At 39.6% G+C, this 14,735-nt stretch overlaps 2 protein-coding genes across 10 annotated transcripts; both read right to left on the minus strand.

Annotated features, from left to right (window-relative positions):
- Window positions 1-910: 910 nt before the first annotated feature.
- On the minus strand, window positions 911-8,281 carry fam167ab (family with sequence similarity 167 member Ab). Of its 4 annotated transcripts, none has more exons than XM_024290489.2 (3): window positions 4,565-5,091; window positions 3,824-4,124; window positions 911-2,049 (listed from the first exon to the last, which is right to left on the minus strand). In XM_024290489.2, the coding sequence occupies exons 1-2, from the start codon at window positions 4,958-4,960 to the stop codon at window positions 3,861-3,863; spliced, it is 660 nt and encodes a 219-aa protein (XP_024146257.1). In that variant the 5' UTR covers window positions 4,961-5,091; the 3' UTR covers window positions 911-2,049; window positions 3,824-3,860. The 4 variants fall into 4 exon arrangements, with proteins under 4 accessions (XP_024146257.1, XP_024146261.1, XP_024146260.1 ...); XM_024290493.2 differs by lacking the exon at window positions 911-2,049 and adding an exon at window positions 8,033-8,281 and having other exon boundaries at window positions 3,208-4,124; window positions 4,565-4,922; XM_024290492.2 differs by lacking the exon at window positions 911-2,049 and having other exon boundaries at window positions 3,208-4,124; window positions 4,565-4,922; window positions 5,037-5,095.
- A 418-nt stretch (window positions 8,282-8,699) lies between these two features.
- lca5 (lebercilin LCA5) lies at window positions 8,700-14,680 on the minus strand. 6 transcript variants are annotated; one of them, XM_024291753.2, is made up of 11 exons: window positions 14,634-14,680; window positions 13,973-14,034; window positions 13,709-13,804; window positions 12,795-13,189; window positions 12,248-12,480; window positions 11,857-12,162; window positions 10,914-11,051; window positions 10,748-10,841; window positions 10,527-10,663; window positions 10,328-10,457; window positions 8,700-9,902 (listed from the first exon to the last, which is right to left on the minus strand). In XM_024291753.2, the coding sequence occupies exons 3-11, from the start codon at window positions 13,711-13,713 to the stop codon at window positions 9,028-9,030; spliced, it is 2,313 nt and encodes a 770-aa protein (XP_024147521.1). In that variant the 5' UTR covers window positions 13,714-13,804; window positions 13,973-14,034; window positions 14,634-14,680; the 3' UTR covers window positions 8,700-9,027. The 6 variants fall into 6 exon arrangements, with proteins under 6 accessions (XP_024147521.1, XP_024147520.1, XP_024147523.1 ...); XM_024291752.2 differs by lacking the exon at window positions 14,634-14,680 and adding an exon at window positions 14,363-14,539; XM_024291755.2 differs by lacking the exon at window positions 13,973-14,034 and having other exon boundaries at window positions 14,634-14,654.
- Window positions 14,681-14,735: the final 55 nt, after the last annotated feature.

Raw genomic sequence — 14,735 nt, forward strand, 5'->3', positions numbered from 1 at the left:
AATATTTTGCGTGGTTTGGTAAATTTTTACTCACAAAAATGTTAAAGATGCAAAAATAGTGTTTCTGAAAAAAAAACTTATTTACCCACTGTCTCAAATATGATACAATTTTAACCCTTTAATACCTGAGGGGTTGCTGGGGACACTTCAACACAAAATCTTTAACATACTACAACTTTTCAACCATTAACACTATCAACGTCATTCAAGTAGAGTCTGAAGGAGAAAAGCGGCTACAGAATCTTCTGGAATTTTGTTGATCGTGTTAACAGTTGCAGTAAATCAAAGAACGTAAACACTGGAGCTCTGGTGTAAAAGGGTTAACACGCTGTAACTGTCTTATTAAGAATTAATTATGAGCAACTTTTGCATTATTTCCAAACACCAAGTGGTTGTTTTCAAAAATGAGTAACAATTGATGAGTTATTCTCACCATAAAGTATTATAAGTTAGCTTAACTTTTTCCCGCCCAGTGTTTCATGTAGGCAGCCATTTTGAAATGATCAGCCTTTCTACTGCCCCTAGTGGAATGATGATGAACTACAGGGCTGAACACTAGTTAAATCCAATGGGTTTTTAAGGAAAATTTGGATGCTAACATGATACAAATGACTACATAGGGTTAAAGTCACTTGACGTGTGTAACTGAACTGTTTTCTCACAGTACTCAGATTAATCACTAATTGACCTGTAAATTCTCATCTAATCCAATTTTCAGAGGCATCGGGGAATGACTCGGGAAGACCTTTGATTAAGGGGAAAGCGGTTACGAAACAGTCAGCTGCTCCGACTGAAGCATTAGAGGATCTCCCGCTGCTCCACGAAGTCGCTGCCAATTAACTACAATCATGGCTGGAGCCCCTGTTGTGCCAACTTGAGCATGCTCCCTGAATAATGGAGCAACAATGGTGGTTGAATAATGAAATTACAAGGAGTTCAGACACTTTTTGTAGAGTTTACAAAAAATATCATTACAGTTAAAAAAGCAGCCTCAAAAAAACAAATACTTTGATTATCTAAAAACAAAATTAAAAGACAGCGGGTTTAAAAAAGAGGCTTTTCTTGGGGCAAAATCATTAAAGTCAACAGGTAAGCAAATTATGACCAAAAATAGGGGTTAACTTTTTAAAATGTCATCTTTTGTGTCTCTTGTGGCCCTTTTTCTGCTTCCTAAAATTCTAAAACTAAAACAGTAAGGTATACTTTTTATGTTCAACACTCAAATGGATATTTTGCTCTTTGACATACATTACTTTTATCACTTTTATTAGATTTACTACAAAGAAAACCCCCGAAATGAGTTAAAGCTTTAAGAATCGACTCGTTTGTCTCTTTATTGTGACCTCTAACCTCAGATAAGTCGGGTAAAAGTATTTTTACACCTACATAGTTGCTGTTACCATCCTGCCCACCTGTATGCTCCTTGGGGTGACCAAAAAAACTTGCCACAGATAAGCTAAGTTTAAAAAATAAAGCCTCCAGAATGAATTAATCAAATACTTCAAAAAATAGTTTATTATTTGAAAAATGTCACCCCATCTTAAAGAAAATATTAACAATTATCTCTGACTTTGCTGCAGAAAGTGATGCTTTTGAGGTGCAGAAAGAGCTGCAACCTGATCCAGGAGTTTTTCCACAGAAAAATGGTGACGCCGAAGCTTATTTTCCTCTCCAAGCTTTGGTCTTGTTGCTCCACTGATCCATAAAACTTTCATTTCCAATGATTCAGCAATAAAACTGTCTGTTTCCATCAAGGATTTAAAGTTAATTACTGTGGTAAAAGTAGATTTCAGGTTTTGGAAAAATGAGGATTAAAACAGAGAGGAAATTTTATATAATTCAAATACAAAAAACCCCCAAAAATCCAAAGCAGTGAGTAATCCATCAGCTAGAAACCCTCAAATTATTTTTCCTTTTAAAATGCCTCCCTGTTGATGTTTAACAAGCTGATCTGGGCATCTGGCCAGCCTCCCTCTGGTTCACCTTGGTGAAGTTTCTGTCAGCGCCGATCCTGGTGAGAAGTGCGTCTCTGTGGTGTCACATCTGTCACTGGAATAAGATGCCAGATAAAATGTGAGAGAACATCTCAGTACAGTTTCTTTTAAACGCCACTTCATTATCGTCAGAACATCTCCTCAAAATACCAAGTATTTTCTTACTGCTTGCACTTTATTGTGCAAATTAGATAGCTAATGTATGGAGATAATATAATGCGAAAGTTCAGAATTATTCTCTCGAAAATGGAAAAATAAAGAAAAAAACAACCTGGATTTGTTAGTGGCAGCTCTTTGGTCAGCTTCTCTTACAGATGGCTCTCCCTGACAGATCAGATGAAGCTGGAGTTCATGCATGAACCTCTGAGGCTCAGCACAATCGATGAGCAAAGACCAGCGTACACAGATGATCCCGGCTATTTCCTGGAGCCATTAAAGCGAGTGACTGAGAGCCTGGAGAGAAGTGTTTATGTTGTTCTCCAAAGCTGAGAGGGATAATTAAACTTAATAGGGAACAAACTTGGGAGCGAGGCAGATAAGAAGTCCGATTGTGTTTTTTTTTTTTTATTCTGTGTGAGAGACGCTCTGAACAACATGCAGGGAGGTTCAAAGGTGCCGACAGGCCAAGTCAGCCTCCTCGGTTTTGAATTTAGCTTTATTTAAGGACTCCAAAAACAACACAAATCAATTCAGATCTTGTTCTAAGTTTTACAGAAACATTTAAAAATCCTTTTATCTTTGTTCCCTCTGCAGCATCCACCAGTTCCGTACACGCATGACTGCATCCTTCAGGTAATGAAAGGCTTACTTGTGCTGTGCTTGAGTGGCAGGTTTCATACGCGAACAGATGAGAAACCATTTAGGAATTTTGCATTGGGGCCTTTTAAGGTACGCTCCACATGATTATAGGCTTAGTTCCACGAGATTAAGGCGATGTGGCGACTGTTTTTATGTCATACGACACAAAGGCCGCATATGGGGTGTACAGCGCTGTAAACCACGAAAAGTAGACGATGAAACGTCATTTAAGAGGTGGTTATGGGAGCAAATTCTCTCATCACATTAAAAAAAAAGATAAATGATACACTTCAGAAAGCCTGAGTCACTGAGACATCTCAAGCTGACAATCGAACACGAGAAGGTTTAGACCTTCTCCTCTCCTCTCTGATGAAGCTGCAGCACCACAAAAGTCAGAGGGCTCGTAATGGTTTCATCGGGTACACATATTATCGTGTTTATACAGGAAATGAAGCTGCATGGAGCTTCTCAAACAAACAAGGCAGGAAAGAAAGCTCAGGAACAGTGCAGGACCGCGTTACATAAGTGAAGTTTCCCAAAGCGCCGGAGACTGTCAGAAAACAAACAACCAAAAAAATTTGTTTTTTTCACAGATAAAGCAAAAATACACCAATGTATGTATTTTAGAATGACAATAAGGATTTTTTTTAACACAAAAACTTCCAGTCAGGTGACAAAAATAAGCACAAATGCGTTCAACTGACTGCCTTTGAAGTTAGAAATCTATATACAGGCAGATATACTTAAGTATTCAATCTGTGCTTGATAAAACTTGGATTGAGGCCAAGGAAATACACAAGAACACTTTAGGTAATAGGCTGTGAACCGGACTTCGTTTTGAGTCTTGATGGTCTGAAAATCTTCTGGAATCTTTTGAAAATGATGCTTTTGTGGGATTATGGTTGAGCTGGTACTATAATTATTGGAAAAAACCCTTAATCGCCCTTTTATACACGGTTGTTTGCCAGTAAAATGCTTTTAATTTGTCCTTTTAAGGCTAAAATGTGCAAATCAGGCATATGACCACTCACCAATCATTAGTAAATTCACTGTCTCGTTTGTGTTTTCTTAGCAGAGCGAGAAGCGGCGAGAGTTGATGTTCATTTTGGTGACTCCGATGAGCCTCAGTGGGGCCGAGAGTCCGAGTCCCGGGGTGACCGGGCACTCGTACGGCAGGTCCGACAGCTCGTCCTTCTCCTCCAGGCCGTAGGTGGCGTCGTTGAGCATCCGCCGGTGCAGGTGACACGTCTGCTCGATCTTCAGCATGTTTATGTCGCTGCGCAGCTGCATGAGCTGCCTCGCCAGCTGCTGGTCCTGCCTGCGCATGTCCGTCTGCAGACGCAAGCAAAAGGAAGAGAGAATGGTACAAGTCAACCAGAGAAACAAAAAAAAAAAACATAATTAAAAAATCCTTTTTGAGGATTATTCAGCTTCCTGTATTGATCCAAAGATCATTTGAGGTCCCCCCAAACTGTTTGTGGCCCCAGACTGTGTGAGTCCGCCTCCATCAGTGGCGTTTTTGTGTGCTCGCTCCAAACTCACAACCCCCAGCTGAATGTGCGGAGTAATTGAGCAGAGTAAAAATGATTACACTCGCAGGAACTCTGTAATTCTATTGTGTGGGGCACAAAAAACTCACACTGACTGACATGAACAAGATTCTTCGGGCCACTAATTGGACAGTGTGAGCTTTGTTAAGTCCTAATTGGCCTAAGTAGCATGAAGATTTGTTTTTTTCTTACCTCAAGTAAATAGGGTTAAAAAAGACTTACTAGTTCTTTTCTGAGCCAGCTGAGAGCTTCATCGATGTTCTCAAATCTGTTTTTTAGCGATAATTCTTCATGCTGAATGTCACTCGCAGTCCCTTTATGAAAGCCCAGTTTCCCATCAGATCCGACTTGGACCGGGTGTTTTCCAGGTTCGGACTCTTTGAGCCGTTCCTCCCCCAGCCGGGCTTTCCACTCCAGGTAAGAGGGCCTCCTGGTCTCCAGCCTGAGCTTCTCTGTCAACGTCTTCAGCGTCAAAAGGTGGTCGTTGGCGGAGGAGCTCTCACTTTCCTCAGAGTTTGCTTCATCTGGATCGTTCGGCTGGTTCACCACGACCTGCGGAGCTGCGGCTGCGTCCATTATGCTACATGCAGACATGTCAAATAGAAATATTAAGGTCATATAACTATTATGAACAAATATTTTTGTTGGCTTGCAATTGTCCAAAAATTCACAAAAACAAAGCAACTATTCTTACGACTCATTTTATCAAACATCAAATGATCAGAGCTCGGTGGGTCACCTCCAGGATTCTCTTATACTGGAATAAACAAGTTTCCATAGCAACCACACCTGAATGTTGAATGAATCAGCAGATTCAGTTCATAGAGTTTATTGCCTTGGCGAACCAGAAGAGACGGTGAGAAACTGGGGCAAAATGTTGTCAACAGTCTGACGTAACTTCACAAAAACACACAAAAAAATGACCCGATTATGGCAGAAAAATGCAATGAATAAATGGGGAAATAAATAATGGTTCATTTAACTTGTAATACAATAAAATACAGCATGAAAAAAAGTTTGAAGAAGCTGAACAGATTTTATTGGATTATTTAAGTTCACTCCCATCATTTTTTAAATCTTATTTCAAAGTGTTCCTGGTGATTTTTTTTAAATTATATTGGCATTTTTAGCCAAAATGTTTTAAAAATTATCGATCTCAATTACATAATTTCTCCAGCAGTTCATTAGAAATTCACCTCTGAGTTGTGGGCGGGACTATAGGCATGGAGCAACCCCACCCCCTCTTCCCATCACTTATAAGTGAGCTGTTTACCCGCCCTCCCACTAACTTACAGCCCCTCACACCCACAGTCTAATATTAACGGTGCAACTAAATGGAAAACAATATTGGAGCAATCCAGCCATTCAGTTTTGATCCAGATTCCCGATCAGGAAAGACGTACGTGGATCTATTTGTCTTTAGGTGGATGTATCAGAATGGGGCGGAGCAGGGAGTTTAAGGCCCGCCCAGCATATTTTCCATCACAAACACGCTCTATTTCAAACATTAGGCTTCTGATTCACAATGATTTGAATAAAGAAATACTCAGAAGTGTAACTTAAGCTTAATTATTCTTCATATATGTCATTTAATAACAGAAAACTGCTACAAGAACATGCAAAAAACAAAATTTTTATCATTGTGGGTATTTAGATTGACCCGAACAACACTTCCAGCTTGTGGGAAGTTTAGAAATGAAAGTAACTGGAACCAGAAATAGCCATTTGGCTGCAAATCCCTTTCTCTTACTGAATTTTAGATTAATTTTACATTAGGGTTTTTTTTCTTTAGAAGCCACATTTTTTTAATGTTTGACATGGCATTACCCTCAAATGGAGGTGTGGTCTGATGGACATAAAACTGTTGACATTTTTTCAAATCGTCACATCTATTTATACAGTTATACCTCTACACCCTCAGTTTGGAATCTGACACAAACCAGGAAGTACCAACGGTTGCAGTTCCACCAAGGACCACAAGAGGCTGGTTACAGATAAGAGCAATTTCCCAATAACCCCGATGTTAAACAGTCATTTTACATCAAAATCGAAACAATTAACTGTCTGGTTTTATGCTATTCTAGATGTATATTGAAAAACTGACAATTTTATATAAGTTTTATTAAATCTGTTCAAATTTGTGCCGATTTTGGGGCTTTGATTGGCAGGTGGGTGGGCCTATTAGAGCTCCAAATTTGACTTTGTCCTTTTTAAGAATGGATAGAATTTCTGTGACCTCCCCACTGGTTGATGGGCAGAACTCAAACGCATAAGAAAATGCACATTTTTTAGGAAACAAAGCAGAGATGGAAATAGAGGATAATATTCACACATGATGATACCAAAAGTTTTGAAAAGCTCTGATCTTATAAGACTCATTCCAACTGTACCTTTCATTTGTGTATCTTGATTTTTTTGATTGTCAAACTATTTCTGAAAAAACTGTGTTCACAAGAAGTGAACACAGGCTTATCAGCATGGGCTTGTAAGAATGTGGCTTGTATTGACAAAATAAATCTTGTCTGTTTAGGAGAAATAAGCAGGTGTGTTAGTGACTTTTCTGAAACTGCAGGAAAAACGATAAACGCCATGGGTTCTTACTAAATTGCCTGAAGTAAATCCACCTCCGCTAGTCTCACTAGATCATAGAGTGTGTGTATTAAAACATAAAGACCTGATTAGAGAAATCATGGAGTAAATAGCTCTCACAGCTTGCTTAATGATGCTGCAAACATCAAGGGGGCAACAGCCGACTTTCTGCTCTGCGTCCTCTTATACAGAGTGATTTGTGCTCATTTGTTCCACAATGGGCTCAGCAGATCAGCGGCGAAGTCACTGGCTTTGTATTTAATGACCGCCTTTTATGTTCTGCAAGGTAAAAACAGTTCTCTGACTCTGCAAAGCAGGGCACTTATGACTGCCCGGGAGCGGATCTTGACGTTGATGTTTAAGAGAAGCATTAAGGAAGTAGGGGGAAAACATCCTTTCAGACGTTTTAAAGCCTGAATTAATCGTGAGATTTTGAGTGGATAGGAAATGCAGAGCTGCAAGTAAAAGCTAAATGAAGGGTTCTAAATCCTAAGTGAAACCTCAAATCCACCTCTAACTATCTGATATGGTAAAGTCAGCCCTTTTTTAACAGACTTGCAGACTCTGGTTCTTGCAAGCCAAATTTAACATACTGACTGTCAGATACAGCCCCAACAAAAACACCAGAAGACGTCAAAATGTGGTGAGGGACTTCAAAATCAGATTCTCCTGCTTTATTTTTCTGTTTTGTAGCATTTGCTGCAGCATTACAAATTCATTTTGTGGTTCTGGAGAGGATGAGATGCCAAAAAGCTTGGTCAGGGTGAGGACCTTCAGTCTACATAACAAACATGACCACAGAAGTTGTTTTGGTTTCTCTGCTTTTTCAAAAAATTAGATTTAAAAGCAATCATTAGAAAAATTAACATTTCAGTGCACCTGAAAACAGGGGTTGAAAAATTCCCACAATTCTTTACTATTAATAATAATAATTTTTATTTAATTTATTTTTTATATAAATAAGTTAAAATTAACTGTTAATTATTTATTTCAACACAAAAAAACATTACACTATTTTCTTAAAATAAGTTAAAGTGCACTCAAAAGTCTATATTTCGTTTATTTTTTATAGTTTTAAAGTGCTACAAAAGGCTGCTTTACCTGATGAGTGTCCTCGCGGCGCTCCGGCTCTGTCAATAATCGCGCGTGCGCTTCTCCGTCACCGCTAGCTAAGCGGCGCGAGGCGGTCCGCTTGTTTCTGAGCAGAGAGCTACCGGAGGAAGGGCGGGGTGTGTTTTCAAGCCAGCCTGCGGCTGCGTCAGGTCCCAGAAGTCCATATTAGGCGCTCCTCTTCGTGAAACTAAGCAGGACTGGACCGTTCACATGTTCAATTTGTTTAAACACTTTTTTTAAAGTTTAGTTTGAAACAACTCCACTAAAGTAGGACAAAAATATGTATAAAAGCATTTTTTATTTAAAATGTTCAATATCAAATAACACAAGTATATTTCTATCAAACAAAATGCATATATATGAAAACATTTGACAATTTTAGTACAAATGTTTAAGAATGAATAAATATGTATTTTAGTGCTGATTGTCATTAAAACTCATTGTGCAGACATTAAAAAAATCAGCACAGGAACCTCATAAAAGTCACGTTCTCATGTTATGGGTTAATCTGGCAAAAAAAAACAAACAAAAAAAAAAGACAAAATTAACTAATAATCTGCCAGCAAAATACAGTAGTGCTGACCTCATACCTGACTAAGATTAATAAAAGAAGAAACATGGCAACCACACCCTGGAGCAGACAGATGACATATTAGCCCAGAATCCAGGGATTTTACAGAGGATTTGACAAACAATACACTAAAATGTCAAATCACATAATATTCTTACCAAGTTCCTCCTAAAAAAAACTACATCACAGGATCTGACTTTCCATTAACTACCAAATCTCCCCACACAAAGAAGATAAATACAAAAATGAATAAATTAAATCACAAATTATCTAAACAGACCAAAACAATTCCTGAACTTTTCAAACTGAATAAAGTGCTAAAGTGTGGAATGATGGAACCCTCTTCGTACTTTTAAGCTTACTTCCTTTTATAAATCAAATCCTACTAGCGTTTGTTTATTTTGGACATTTTTCATAGAGCGAGTTCTTCTAAATCGTCGTCAAATGAAGGGATGGCACGGACAGCGGGTCGGCTTTCCTCCACGCGTAGAGAGTTGACGGACGCCTGATGGGTTGGAGACCCTGAGCTGAAGTTGATGAGTCTTTCCCGGCGTGAGTGCACGCCATTTGTAGGTGGGGGGCTGCTGAGAAGCTCTGGTTTACTAGGAGGACTCAAACTGTCCACAGTGGACCCAAAGAGCTGCTGCATGAGGTGGGACTTCTTGTCCTTCACCACCTTCTTGTCCGTGTCTTTATCCTTCTCTGTTTCTGACCTTTTCAAACTAAAGACGCAGATGCTTTCCAACGCCGAGCTCCTGTCCAGATCTGGTGGAGGGGGAGGGAAGCCGAAGGAGGCTCTGGCTGGTGAATGTCCAAACGACGGGGCGTAGCCTCCGAACGCCAATTCGTCAGTGGGAGTTTGGGTGTGCGGCGCCGTGATAGCTCCACTCTCTAAACCCGGTCTTCTCCTTCCACCTTCTCTGATTCCAGCCAGGAACCGACCCGTCTCCTCGGGTTCTGTGCTAGAGTTCTTCTGCCTCTGGACCAGAGGGCGAGGAGAAGTCTGGTCACTGGAGCTCTTTTTGTTCAGGAGAACACTCGACTCGTCCACCCTCGAGTCCGGAGCTCCTAGGTTTTCTTGGTCTATTTCTCGCATTTTAGCCAGCAGCTGCTCTTTCTTCCGTCGCACTTCGTCTGCTGCTTGCTGATTGGACATTGACTCCTGGTTCCACCTCGCCACCTCTTCCTGGACATGGCCGTGCTTCCAGAGGGCCCCTCCTTCCTTCTGGTTTACCCCCAAATCTGCCGTCGTTCTTTTCTCCTCTTCCTCCTTTTCCTTCTCCAAGCCTAAGAACGTAAAATGACATTTTCATTTGATCTTAATAAACTTGAAAAAAGAGGAAATATATTCTATTGACACAAGTCAATGGCGTGACTCCTACACTCAGAGGAATCAGACTGCATTTGAGTTTCATCTCATTACCTAGCAACAGATACAAGCAGGTGTATAATTTGCTGAGCGTGCGCTAGTGTGTGCTCTAGGCCGCTCATTAGAGGTTGCTCGGCTCTGTTGTAGAAACAAGGGCATCTCTGTGTTTAATAAACAAATCCGGCTCAGCAAACAGACCAGAACGTGGAAAAAACCTTAACCAGAAAAAGATGGAGAAGACGTGCAGAGGAGAGAAACTGGAGCAACAGAAGGAGATCTTTAGTAAATTAAGTCATCGAAATTTGTACCGCTTTCAAAAAAAAAAAAAGTGGTATTCCTTTACCCTCTCTTAATCTCTTGGGCTTCTCTTCAGGAACACCCGGGTCCAGCTTTATTTTGAAGTCCAGGTGTTTCTCCTTTCCTGTTCTCTCCGTCTTCTGAGTCGTCTGCCTGTCGCTTCGGTCAACTTCCTGCTGACAGAAAGAGTTTATAAGACAAAAAGGAGAAAGTTCCAGAAAAGGATAAGAGTGAAGAGCAGACACCTGAAGTGAAATGTATTCTCCGAGTGGCTGGTGACTTATTTCGTTGGCATCGCAGATGGCAGGGGGCGGCGTGGGAAAATCCAGACTTGACAATCTGTCATCAGTCTGAACGCCCTTGGAGCTGCCTGAGCCGGGAACTGTGGACAACAAAATAAAAGCACATATTAATTACTTTTGCTTATGCATCAAATAGCATACGCTAACATTCTGTTCCGTCTTACTTTTCCGCTTGGTGCCTCCTTCAGAGTCTTTCTTTGATGCTTTCGCCATGCGGTTGGCATAAATATTCTTAGTATCCAGATCTCTTTCTTTTTCCTGGTTAGAAAAAAAGATTAGGATCTCAAATAAAAAGAAAATAACCTTTTTAAAGTAGTATGGCTGCTTCACCTTAAGTTTGTTGGTCAGTCGTTGCAGCTCCTCCTGCAGAGACCGGACCTCCTCCTGAGCGCTTACGGTCTTCTTCTTCTCCACAGCTATTTGTCTTTGAAAGCTGCTGTTGGTGAGCTCCAGATTCCGTTCCAGGTCCTTGGGGAAAAAAAAAAAATCAGTTTAGGGAGGAAAGACATTTCAAAAACCGAAATTTTTTAGGAAGATTTTTTATTCCTAACCACTTATCCTATACCTATCCGTATGGGACCGTCATTTGTTAAGTATACATTATTTTGTAGAATTTACTGTAAAACTCCACTATCTAAACAAGAGTTATTTTTATTTTATAATACCAGTCGCAATATTTTGGTGTTACTCTAATAAAAAGTCACATCAATGCATATGCTTACATCGCAGATGTATCAACAATAACTAAATAATTCTTCATTTATTTTGGTTTAATGAATATTTGGAATCTCAGTGTGTAATTGTACGAGTTTGAAGACACTTTTTTGCTTCATAGTAGACAAACTTTTGAGTTTTATGTCAAAATTCAACATAGAAATGAAATATCTTTAAAATTCGATTTAAACTTGAAGTTAAAAAAAATCAACTTTACAAAATAAAAGTTTTCCGAAAAAAAAACCAAAAGTACTGGAATTTTTTAATTAAAACTATTAAATGACAAAAAAATAAATAAATAAAATAAATAAATAAACAAAGTATATTGGATTTTAAAAATCGCAAAAATCCATATTAAAAATGTGAAACAGGAAATCACTTAAGTGTTTCGGTGATAAGTTAGAAAATATGTAATGAAAACAAATCAAAAGTAGGGATTATTGGTAAAAGACCCCAAAAATTAAGTAAATATTAAAATAATCTTCATTCTGGTTATTTTATTTTGAAACCCCAGACTCTGTTTCATACTTTTGGATGTAAAAAAAACCTTCAAATTTACTTTTATCCTCTGCTGTGCTTCTTGGGTTTTCATTTTCTCTTCATCCAGCCGGCGACTTAGCTCGTCTCTGGTTCCGAGTTCTCGTTGGTCGACCAGTTTCTTCAGCCGCACAATAGTCGCCCGCCTCTTTTGCAGCTGCTCCTCGGCGTCCTTTAGACGCTGCTCTGCCACGCGCTCCCGCTCCTGCGTGCGTCTGAGTCTCTCTCGGAGGACGTGGGTCTCATTGGAGTGGCGTGCTAGTAAAAGAGAAATCTCACTTTCCGTGTCGTCGTAACGCCGCAGAGCTTTCTCTTGACGCGCTTGAAGCTGAAGCACGGACACATTTGTTAATAGTACCTGTATGTGTTTTAAATTATTTGCAGTTTGAGCTCAAATGTTGACAGAGATCTACCTGTTTGAGGACTCGATTTTCCTTCTTTAGATCCTCCATGCTCTGCTGCAGTTCAGTCAGAGCGTTGCGCAGCTCATTGATCTTCAGGAGGCGGGCAGAAAGCATCCGCTTGGTCACCAGGTCCAGGTCTTTGGGAGGTGATGAGTCCTTACTTAGAGATCGGGTTCCCCTGTGATGCTGCTGGGTCAGGGAAAGGCCAGCTGGACGAGACACGCCCCAGCGCCCAGCACCCCCTGCAACAAGGTTGAAAGAAACACAAAATCTCTTACAAACTGGAAAACAACATACATGTCGTTGAACAAATGAAATTGGGATGTTTGCCACACTTGAATTGTGAGGAAATTTAATCTGACTGATAAAATAATAACTTAGATTTTGGATCAAAACAATGATGTGTTGTCATTTACTTGCATCAAAACCAGCTGGTCTTTCTGTGCATCAGAAAGAGGATGTTAAAGTGGCCTTTTACTGCCATCAACTGGGGAATAAAGTGTATTAAAACTGCTGCTTTAAATCTTTCTTCCTTTACTTGACTAAACACACTCACCTGCTTTTCGGTGAGCGTTTCTAGGAGCTTGCTTTGCTCTCATCCCTTGTTGTAAGGCGGGTGACGGCGTCCGAGAACGGGAAAACGAAGACAGCGAGCGCTCTGAAAGGCTTTCCCTATCATAGTCGTCGGAATAATATGAGCCGTCGCTTCGTCTTTCCTCTTCGTCGGACACATGGTCCCGATCTGGATCCGAGTCCCACCTCCTTGTTTTGGATTTGCTGTTACAGGAGCTATTTTTCTCATCCTCGTTGTGAATCCGGTCTTGAAGGCTGTTCTGGTTTTTCCTTGAGGAAGATGGTTTGGAATCTTTGGATAAACTCTGATGGGACTTTCGGCTTTGATCCCGACTGTCTCCATACGAGTCAAGTGCTTTGTCAGACTCCATGTGGTCACTAAAAAATAGTAAAAAAACAAACAAAAAGCCATTTATATTATATGTATAATTCTGAAATATTTTGGACTGTCCGGCTAAAGAAATAAACACAAATACAGAGTGAAACATAATTTATTTACAGGATTCTTCTGCATAAAAAACACCTTTTAGTATAAGTGGTTCTGTGTCAAATAAGTAATGTTAATAAAATGCATACGTCATGCAGTCACCTGGCCCTTTTCTAAGTGCTTCATTACATAGAAACACTTCATGGAAATGCATCTATGGCAACATCAGCACACAATGCAACATCACTACAAATGGAAACGAGCAGAAAAAATATATATATATTTTTATCAACAACAGTACATTTAACCTTAAATGGCATTTAAAGACTGTGTTGAACATTAAGTTCTAGTATTGTTTACAAAAAGCAGATACTTTATAGTTAAATCCCTGATGCTGGTTGCAGAAATCTCTTCATTAAAAGTCTTAATCTGATGTTTAAGGATACATGCAAGAGGAATTCTACACCCACCACATTATCTTTCGTCTTCTTCACGCTCTCTGGCTCCTCTTCATTCTCCTGAATCGTTTCCACATTCCTGATTATCTTTGCAGTAGTTCCAGGACACTGAGAAAACACAAATGGCTGCTAATAAATACAAACAAACCAAGGACGCCCCCTGACTTGGAGCGACAAGGTGAATAAAATACTCTCGAATAACTCTAAATTAGGTTGGGTGCAGTCTCACATAGAAGACCAAAGCTAAACAGAAGTGTAGCCTCAGTTAGACATTACCTAATGTCTCCAGAAAGACCGGGGTGAGCGATGGTTGACAGCCGCTCGTGCTAGCATGTCAACTAAGAGGGTAAAAATGGAAATACAATCAACAAGTGGGGTTAAAAGCATTCAAGCCTATTAGTACGAGCATCTCTGCTTTATTTGTTATTTAGAAACGTTAGCGTAACTCATTTTAATAAACCAACACGAAGTCAAAGGCTATAAAACTCCCCTAGCTAATGCTAACTTGAAGTACTAGCAAGCTAATTCAAACTATAGCTGACTTTTAAATGCCATAATGGTTACCCATTCGCCGTTTGGGAGTGTATTATAGCCATAAATGCATTTAAAAGCGTCAACTTTTGTCACAAATCTGGGAAAAACAGAGAGGCCGCATCGAAAACTTACTCGTTTCTTTTCTGTAAACACTTTTAGTAATGTTTTCCATGCATGCAGCCTCTCAACGCCGTACCATGGCAACCACTTATTCCATGTACTACCCCGAAGCAACCACAGTGGCGCTGTTTTACAAGTTAAAGAACACGGCACAGGATCTTAATATTACCATATATTAACATATTTTTTTGTGGAATAAAATAACAATGTAAATAAAATAATAATAATAATAAAACAAACTTTTTGTATATAAAATATCCAAGTAAATTTTCTTTCTAATTACCTGTCCAAGAGATTCAGATTACTGTAAATCGAGAAAGCAGAAATGCTATTTTTTTCAAAGTAAAAGCAGAAACAGTGATTTTAGATGTATTTGTAATAATTT

The sequence above is a fragment of the Oryzias melastigma genome, linkage group LG24 (assembly GCF_002922805.2).
Source record: "Oryzias melastigma strain HK-1 linkage group LG24, ASM292280v2, whole genome shotgun sequence".
Lineage (NCBI taxonomy): Eukaryota > Metazoa > Chordata > Actinopteri > Beloniformes > Adrianichthyidae > Oryzias > Oryzias melastigma.

Bases quoted from the DNA above. Each gene is read 5' to 3' on its own strand.
- lca5 (XM_036210467.1), bottom strand. From the start codon at position 13,299: ATGTTTCACTCTGTATTTGTGTTTATTTCTTTAGCCGGACAGTCCAAA. The intron at 12,163-12,247 runs GTAGATCTCTGT...TCCGTGCTTCAG, and splicing joins AAAATCGAGTCCTCAAACAG to CTTCAAGCGCGTCAAGAGAA. The intron at 11,052-11,856 runs GTAAATTTGAAG...TTTTTCCCCAAG, and splicing joins AAGCACAGCAGAGGATAAAA to GACCTGGAACGGAATCTGGA.
- fam167ab (XM_024290489.2), bottom strand. From the start codon at position 4,960: ATGACCTTAATATTTCTATTTGACATGTCTGCATGTAGCATAATGGAC. The intron at 4,125-4,564 runs GTAAGTCTTTTT...TTGCGTCTGCAG, and splicing joins GCTGGCTCAGAAAAGAACTA to ACGGACATGCGCAGGCAGGA.